General features: G+C 34.8%; 1 protein-coding gene across 1 annotated transcript; it reads left to right on the top strand.

Annotated features, from left to right (window-relative positions):
* The first annotated feature begins 2,527 nt into the window (after positions 1-2,527).
* On the top strand, positions 2,528-4,351 carry LOC123661776 (esterase FE4-like). The gene is made up of 3 exons (XM_045596715.1): positions 2,528-2,575; positions 2,774-4,026; positions 4,105-4,351. Exons 1-3 carry the CDS (start codon positions 2,528-2,530, stop codon positions 4,316-4,318), a joined length of 1,515 nt encoding a protein of 504 aa, XP_045452671.1. The 3' UTR covers positions 4,319-4,351.
* Positions 4,352-10,085: the final 5,734 nt, after the last annotated feature.

Below are 10,085 nucleotides of genomic sequence, written 5' to 3'. Positions count from 1 at the left end.
TCACTACAGCATTCAAATTACGTTTAGGCCATTTTCTTACTCAGGTACTTTTTTTTCTGTGTTAATAGAACCTTTGTCTGATGCAGCAAATTTGTTAGTTAATATGATCTTACATCATCAATGATTCTTTCTCCATTTCTCAGACATAGTGAGAGTTAGGGTATGATGGGGCTGGCATGTCTGTGTAGACAAAAGTCCCTAAAAAAATTAAAGAATTAAAATATATATATATATATATATTCCTGGCTAATAATAATGCAGTCATCACTTTAGCCTGTGTTCTGGTTTTCCGCAACCCAGGATTTGGCCTAGCTCCTCCAGTCTCCGCAAATTTGACGATATCGTCATCGAATCGAAGGAGAGAGATGTATACACCGTTGACGTTGATGCCTCGTCCCATCCAATCCAAGGTCTAAAAGACATCTTCCAGCGCAGTGGTACACAGTTTCGGTAATATTACGTCACTCTGTCTAATCCTGCGACGAAAGAAAATAGGTCTTGAATATGGACAGTCATCGTCATCGCCAATAAGATGGAATAAATAATATTTTTCGATCATTAGTTCATTGCAAAGTAATTTAAAAAATATCTTCGATTTTGTACAAAAAGACATACTTGTGACAAGTAACATTTTTATTTGGATAAGGATTTATATCATGTCTATAAAATCACTTTAGCAAATAGATTTAACCTTAAAAGGTAGACAGACATATGCTGTCACGGACTTTTATTAGGTTTCATCATAAATAATTTTTGGGTAGCTTTAACCGCTAGCGGCGTCGTCAACGGAAGATGTCGAAAATGAATAATTTTTCTGGTTTTGTAACATTTCTTATTAATGCTCAGCTCCTATTGGTCGTAGCGTGATTTTATAGAGCCTATATCCTTCCTCGATTAATGAACTATCCAACAAAAAGAATTTCTTAATTCAAACTAGAAGTTTCTGAGATTAGCGCGTTTAAACAAACAAACCAACTCTTCAGCTTAATAATATTAGTATAGATTACTAGCTGTTCCCGTAACTTTGTCTGCGTGAAATTTAACAAAAAGTTATTGTTCAGTTCGCAGAGTTATAAAATAAGAGAATTTCTAAAATAAAAGTAGAAGTAAGACGCAAGGTACAGTGTTAGTTTTTTTTATACCAGCTGAACCCGCGACTTCGTTTGCGTGGATTTAACAAAAGAGTTGTTTTTTAGTTCGCAGAGATAAAAAAAAAAGTAGCCTAAGTTACTCCTTACTACATGAGCTATCTCCCAGTGAAAGTCCCGTCAAAATCGGTTCAGCCGTTTCAGAGATTAGCCGGAACAAACAGATAGACAGACAGACAAAAATTGTAAAAAAAAAATATATTTTGGTATATGTACCGTGTATACATCAATATGCATTTAGTAAAACGCGGTTATTTTAATATTACAAAGAAAAAAGAGAACACTCCAATTTTATTTATTTGTAAAGATTACTATGAGTGATCTTCGTCTTTCTCAAGCTTGAATCCTGATGATATTTTAATACGAATTACAAATCTTTGTATTCTTCTTTTATAATCTTCGTTTGCATATTTAATTATATGATAGGTACGCTAGAATAAATAAATAAATATATTATCGCCTGTGTCGGGGGTCCGGAAACACACACAATACACAAGCACAAACGCCCAGACCACGGCAAACATCTGTATGGCAAATGCAAACATGTGCGGAATAGAACCCGCAACCGCCAGCGCAACATCCACAAACCAGTGCTGTGACCGTTGCGCCAACGCGAATGAAAGATAATCTACATTTTGGACTTGAAAAGTTAGTCGGTACATATTTCCATTTATTCAAAAAATTAACACATTCTCTACGATCCATTTCGACAGAATATCTTTAAAAAAATGTACCTCAATTATAATATTAGATATAATCGATACAACGTAAAAATGGATAAATAAAAGCTTAACAGAATGTACCTCGGTACACTCTTGCGAAAGATCGCCACGTTAGATGTAACCACTTTCGCGTTTGTGTAAAACTCAAACACATTGACAGTCTGTGTGTTAAGACCGATTGGGTCTGCATAGCTAATAGTGTAGAGATAGTTTAACAACATTTTGTGAAAATTGTTTGTTATTATTCAAAAGTCCAATTGCGATCTTGTTTGCGTCGACTGTTCTTTATAAAGTGTTTTAATAAATAATAATAATTATTTATTATTATATTTCGATGTTGTTGTTCAGTGTTGATAACCAGTGTCGAACTTTTTCTGTTTAATTTCTAGACAATGTCGGTCGTTACAAAGCGTGTGTTTTTACGTCAAGAAACAGTTGTAAAACATTTTTTATTTGAAATAAAATTAGACACTGCTTGATTTATCATTCAATTAGTTATAATTGAAGTTGTTTTACTAATATTAAATAACAAGTATGGTGGCTACTTTTTGTAATACGGTTATTATACTATCAGTATTGGCAGGAATATCTTGCACATTTCTCACGCCAGTCCTGGAACTGAGTCAAGGCAAACTACGCGGATTGCGAGGCGTTCAAATGAACCGGTATATGAGCATACCATACGCCACAAGCGAGAGATTCCAGGTTAGACGTACTAGCTCTTACATTAAACCTTGAACTGTTAGCTAACCGGTTTTCGCCAGTAAATTACTGAGAATCTTTAGTATTTGAATTCTTAACAAGTATTTCGCAAGATAACTGAGAAAAGAACTGAGATTTCATCATTACACACTCATCCGAGGTATTTACTTATAATTTAATAAGGTTTATATATATTTTCAGCAGCCCAAGGAACCCCCAACATGGGAAGGAGTACTTCATGCTGTTAATCCCTTAGTTAGATGCCCTCAAAAAGTTGCCTTCATAAAAGCTGGTACCGAAGATTGTCTCTACCTCGACGTTTATGTGCCTACTTGGGCGAAACAATCTCACAAGCTACCTGTATTAGTTTTCTTTCACGGTGGAGCCTTTTTTAAGGGCAGCAAGGAATTATACAGTCCACAATTTCTAGTCGTTAAGGGCGTGATAGTAGTGACTGTTAACTACAGGTTAGGAGCACTAGGATTTTTATGTCTGAATGATATTTCGAATCTTGGGCTGAGAGATCAAGTAGCAGCTTTAAAATGGGTGCAGAAGAATATAGCTAAGTTTGGTGGTGCTCCAGATAGCGTCACTATTAGTGGACAAAGCGCGGGTGCAGCAACCTCATCTCTGCACTTACTCTCCGATTTAAGTAAAGGACTTTACCATAGAGCGATACTAATGAGTGGAAACGCGTTTTCGACGTGGGCCTTCAACATTGAACCTTTTACGACCGCATTAGAGGACGCTAGGAAAATATCTCCAGCGAACACTGAAGGAGACGTATACGAAATATTTGCTCAGGCATCCGTGTCCACACTTTTAGACGCCACTTACGATACCTCAGTAAACCCACGATACTTCAAGTACTCGCCGTGTGTGGATAACAATTTCACTGAACCGTTTTTCAAGGGCACTCCATATGACATCTTGAAATCGGGACGGTTTAATAAAGTTCCTGTAATCGTAGGATATACGGACTTAGAGGGCGGGTTCTTTTATAGATTGTTAAGTGAGAGCTTAGTGAAAGACTTAAATGATAACTTCGTTGATCGCCTACCTTGCGTTTTTAGTTGGTGTTCCGAAAAAGATAAACAAAAAATAGGTAAGCTGATAAGGAATCATTATTTCGGAAACGAAACTGTTGATTACAAAAAATCAGTTGATAATTTAATAAAATATTACTCCGACTGGATAGCGTATGGTTCTATGAACGCTTTTTCAAAAATTATGGTGAAATACTCCGATGCACCCGTTTACAATTATCAGTTCTCTTACGAAGGTTCTAGAAACATCGGCAAAGCCATTTCGGGAGCAAATTACGAAGGCACCACTCACTCGGGGGAATTGTTCTACATCTTCCAACCCTTTGGAATACCGCTCCCCGTGACAAAGAATGATGAAATTTTGGTGAAGAGATTTACAACATTACTTGTTAATTTTATGAAATTTGGGTGCGTACAATCGATGTTATAGAGGTTTATTTATTCATAGCCTCAAATAAAATATATTAAAATATATTTTCGTTTCAGAAACCCAACGCCGAACCAAACTGAATTATTGGATGTCAAATGGCCGGCGGCTACGAAATATAAATCAAATATTTTCATCCTAGATAAATATCTGTCTGTGATCGACCAGCCTCACGAGAAGCAGAGAGGAGATTTCTTCTTAGAAATGCTTTGTACTTACGGAAAACAGGGCTACGTTCCTTGTAAAAGTGCTGAAATGTGCCAAAAGAATTAGCTCAATGTAATAAATTACGAAGAAAATATAAAATTATCTTTCCTTTACTACATCATTTATTCCTTATTTGGACCGTTTTCTTTTCTTTTTCTGTACCTAAGTACATAATTCCACTACATGTATACGCCAAACGTCCTCTTAATTAGGGTTTTAAAATAAATGATATGACTTGAAAAGTGCTTACATCGTTATTTCAATGAATAAAATAAGTAAATAGCCTTCTAGTCCAGTTGTTCTTTTTGTATAAAATTATAATAATATAATACTTAAGTGTTAAATTAAATCGTATCAAAATACTAAATAAAATAAATCTTAAATATCTACTTAATTATTACCATTTAGTGAAACTTTTATGACTTTAGTATTACTTAATTAGCTTCAATTTAATTGCATTTGATATGTCTTTTTCCTATATTTTTATGAAACATTTTAATGAAAATCTTATTATTCAGATTTTTATAAAATTTTGTGTGCATATCGGTTAGGTCTGAGAATCGGCCAACATCTATTTTTCATACCCATAAGTTATAAGGGGGGGATTGAGGAGGTTAATAACATATATGGTACAACAACGTTTGCGGGGTCAACTACATAGCAGCGCTCTCTAGTAGATTATTTAGGAACTAATGATCGCCTATATAACTTATCATAATTTCGATTAGTTAAATTGGTTTTTGCAGATAATCACAGATGGCTCTGATTCATTCATATCACGTGATATTTTATTATGATAGAATTGTAAAATGATTTATTGGAAAAAAACTTTAGAATTTTTCAGCCTTCATATTCAATAAGCTTCTTAGTTAATACTTTTCTGAGATAATAAAAACTATTAAATATACATTAAATTAGAAGAGAATTATTTACTCTACAAAAGAAGATGATGTTCGACCTTGCACACTTAGTTCACAAACAAGAATTATTTTAATCTTGTTTTTACCTTCCAGTATAGTGGTGATTTTTAAATTGTATCACTTGTCATGTAAACTCAAAAATAATCACAATTATATTAAATTACTTATTACGAATTACACATTCATAAAATTATTAAAAAAATTGGTAGCGTTGAATGGACTTATACTCGGTAGAACCGACCACTGTTAGCGCTCCAAAGTAATGATGATTGTGAACTGGGAACAGTGTATTTGTGTGATCGCAAATGTTAGTTTTGCTAGTATATTATAAATCCATTAAGAAGCCTCTGTCCTCAAATGGACGACTGTCACGTGACAACGACAAGAAGAAAATGTTTTTTTTTAGGTTTTTTATCCGAACAAATGCCAGCAAATGAGAAATCGAAACGTCAGATATACTTTTTAACCGACTTCCAAAAAAGGAGGAGGTTCTCAATTCGACTGTATTTTTTTTTTTTTTTTTTTTAATGTATGTTACATCGGAACTTTTGACCGGGTAGACCGATTTCGACAAATTTTGTTTTAATCGAAAGGTGGTGTGTGCCAATTGGTCCCATTTAAATTTATTTGAGATCTGACAACTACTTTTCGAGTTATATCTAATAATGCGTTTTTACTTGACGCTTTTTTCGTCGACCTACGTTGTATTATACCGCATAACTTTCTACTGGATGTACCGATTTTGATAATTTTTAATTTAATCGAAAGCTGATGTTTATCATGTGGTCACATATAAATTTTATCGAGATCTGATAACTACTTTTTGAGGAATCTTTGATAACGCGTAGTTGCTTGACTATTTTTTCGTCGATCCACGTTGTATTACTCTTCGATGTAATTGAAGTCGGTTTTTTTTTTCGTTTGCGAGCAAACACAATTATTTTAATAACACGATGTTATGAATGTCGCTGGTAAGTGATTGTTATAGATATATTTATTAGTAGAAAACCAAAACATTCAAAAAAACGATGTTCGTCAAAATCAAAAAAAAACGTGAACTCGTGTGTTTTGCCCATAGTCACCACGCTGGGATGGCAGTTAGTGACCGCAGGGCTGGCTTTGTCGCACCGAAGACGCTGGTGCCCGTCTTCGGCCTGTATGTTTCAAAGCCAGCAGTTGGATGGTTATCCTGTCATCGGTTGGCCTCTTAAGTTCCAAGGTGGTAGCGGAACTGTTTTATCCCTTAGTCGCCTCTTAAGACACCCACGGGAAGAGAGGGGGTGGCTATATTCTTTAGTACCGTAGCCACACAGTACACATGAGTTCACGTTACTTTTTGGCGTAAACTTGTGGAGGCCTATGTCCAGCAGTGGACTGTATAGGCTGTAATGATGATGATGATGATGAAAAAAAAATATCCAACATCAGTTAAACAAAGGAATAGTGGATTTTTTTCCCGAACTATCAAATTATTGAAGTGAAAACTTCTTTTGGCTTCTTTTTGGCTTTTGAAAGGAGTGATCGGGTGAACTCGGGACCACCGAGTGTACCCGAGCGAGAAAGATACATTCGGCTGCTCTTCGCTGCAGTGGCGCTGTGTTTAGTATAATCATAAAAGTTTTCACTTCTGACGTGCGATCTTAAGCACACACTCTATTTTCTTTCTCTGTCTCTCTTCTGTGTCCTTCTTACACTTAAACACAAATTAAAGAATAAGTCTCTTTAAGAACACGTTTTAATGTGCGCCTAATAACTATAATAAGATAATTTATTATTTCCGTTAATTAACAATAAATTATGAATTAAGTACAAACAACAGAACAAACAGTACAAAAGAACGACGCAGACCTTACTGTAATTTTAATAATAACATTGTTTAAAATAATGGTATAGGTATAAATATGTTATACTATTCAATTTAGAGAATCACATCGTTAGGCGATACATTCGCAAACGAGCTCAGTCAGAACAAATCTTACCGAAGAACTCCTTTATACCGCAGATTTAAACAAACAATAAGCTGAAAGATAAAATAAACTAATATAGTCGGAGACTGCAAACACGCCTCGAGATACAGATTTATAAATATGCAGATCAAATATTAAAAGGCTTGCCTCAAGATGATACCTCCGCGGCTGTGAATGAATGGGTAAAAAGAATATAAAAATACATTTTAAACAATGCTAGCGTCTCTCGTGCAAATACTGAATGATGAATTGTTGTATTCATTCCGTTTTATTTTCATGTTTACAGTTATTACATTTATGAACATATCCTTAAATATATTTAATAATCTATTATAGGTACGTACATAATTGTATAAATAACGAGGGTGCTTTAGACCACCCGACTGAAGTAAAACTTACGAAACGTAACTCCATTTCTTTCTATCTTTACTAACTTATATCTCCCTCTTAACTTCCGTTCGCCCCACCCGATCATACTTTTCGTAACTCCCTTAGTTAAGTTTACGTAAAAAAAATTACTTTTAATATAAACGAGTGTGCTTTAGATCACACGACTGAAGTAAAAGTTCATTAATTCCTACTAACTCATATCTCCTAAACTATATAACTTATATATTAACTAAATCAAATTAATATCTTTCAATCAAATAAATCAATCAAATGTTTAACTTTTTCAATATTATTATGGAATAAATTTAAAGACCAGAATATATAAGTTTCGTCTACATCTTTGAATGCAACACAATAAGCACGCGGTGGAAGGCAAGCCGCGCCGGGAGCTCATGCCATCGCCTGAAGATAAATATTCAATGTTTTGATTCAATTCCGCGCCGGACGATCCGACTCGAGGCGCTGGTCAAATAAAGATATAAGCTTATTTTCTATTTACCGAAAAAATCTCGACGAGAATACACAATCTCTGAAATATATTTGATATGATTATTATGTATAACTAGGTACTGCAAAGTTCTATATACTGAATAAATTGCTTATTTTTATTTTTCAAATGACGTGTTTTGTAGTGTAAAAAGATATTTTGAAATATTTTAGCACAGAAACCAAAATAATTTAACTAAAATTATTTAATTCGTACGATTTATTTTTGTGTTACCCACACATTAGGAAATTCTAAACGATTTTTAGGTTCGATCCCCGCAGGAACGGTCGATTTATGATATATTAATATATTTGTACCTACTACAAATTATCTGCCTTTTGAACCAGTGGTAGCTTCACTTTTAAAAATAATTAAAACATTAATTTGTAAAACGACGATTCGAAGGAGCATTTCGATTGATTTAAATTTTGATCAATAAATCAATATGGCTTACATTTTCATTTATAGGTTTAATAGCTTATATATATATATACTAGGCACGAACATAAATTTCTAAAAAAGTGTGTGTGTATTTATGTACGCACGTTAGAAGTTATACTTCATTGACGAGCTAACTTCAGGGTTTCGGTTTATTGTGACGGTGTAGGCGCGCATCGTAAAAATTTACTCACAACAAAAACAATTATCAATCAAGTAAACAATTTCAACATTTAGTAGACTATTTTTCAGTCAAAAATATTACTTTTTTTTAAACGGATGATTTCATTTTAACCAATGAGCCAATCTAATAGAATCGAAACGTCTTGACGACCGTAAAAAAGGAAATTTTATTTTCGCCGTCGGCGTAACATTATGAAATCGACGCTATGACATAAATTACTAATAATGCCGCTCAGCGTTCCGCCCAGGCCTCGGGATCTCCAATCACCCTTACATTTTTTACTTTATCGAATCTGTTCCCCAATAATTTTGCGTCAATTATCATAATTATTCAATGATTCGTAATCTACGGGCGCATTCGAAGGTGGCCGGAATCGTAATAAAATTACTATTATCATATTTAGACTATAATTTAGTTATGGAAATATTTTGATGACGCGTTTCCGAAAAACCAGAATTCGTTTCCATTTTATTTCTATGAAATCTACGTGAATACGTCTTGAACAACTGTCATCGTATGCATTTTTATGAAAGATCGGAAGAAAAACTACTTAGACTCTCATAATCTGCAAGCTAAAGTGGCACTGGGCAGGCCATGTTTTTAGAGTTTACCCGCCCGCCGGATGGCCCCCGGGATGAAAAAAATATGAGGAGTACAATCTACTGAACGAATGACCTCGATATGTTTCTCGTAACGAAATTTTCTAATAACGCCATCTTAGATGATAGATAGATGGCGTTATTTGATTCGTTTATTTAACATTTGATATGGTAATAATCTTTTTCTTAGACCAGTAAGCCCTTTTTTGTGCCTATTTAGACAGTCGATCTGAAGGAGTAAACTCCAGTCGTGCGTCGGAGCTGACACACACTTTTCTTTTTTTATAAAGTTAGATCGTCGGCAAAGAAGCGTACCTGTTGGTAAGCGATTACCGTAGCTTATATGTAGACGCTTGCAACACCAGAAGCATCGCAAGGGCGTTGCCGACCGTACCCCCGATCCTACTAGAAGTTCTGGTCACCTTACTCACCACAGGAACACAACACTGCTTAAAACCAGTAGGTATAATTTAACTGTGATCTTCTGTTGTAAATGTCTTCTGTGAAATTATTAAAATAATAATAAAACGGCCACAATTGACACGGCCAAAAGTAATAAACGTCACTTTTGACAGGGTTTTTTGCAACGACTTCGCTTAAATCCCTAATAATCCTATAAATCTCCTTAAATCAATTTTACATCAACTTAACAATAAGTGAACACTGATTTGATTTGATTCAGCCTGTACATACACCTGTAACATCCCGTTGCTGGGTAAGCTTAATCCGCCACGCAGCTTCACTGCGGGTTGGCGGCTATTTTCCCAATTATGACTAACGATCGCTATCAGGTAAATTTGATAACAACCGAGATCGACAGCTCACATGCTCTTCGAGGCACAGTGGGG

Source organism: Melitaea cinxia, chromosome 17 (assembly GCF_905220565.1).
Source record: "Melitaea cinxia chromosome 17, ilMelCinx1.1, whole genome shotgun sequence".
In the NCBI taxonomy this organism is placed as follows: Eukaryota; Metazoa; Arthropoda; class Insecta; order Lepidoptera; family Nymphalidae; genus Melitaea; species Melitaea cinxia.
Note: the sequence above shows the minus strand (reverse complement) of the source record. Positions and strands in the feature narration are given on the sequence as shown.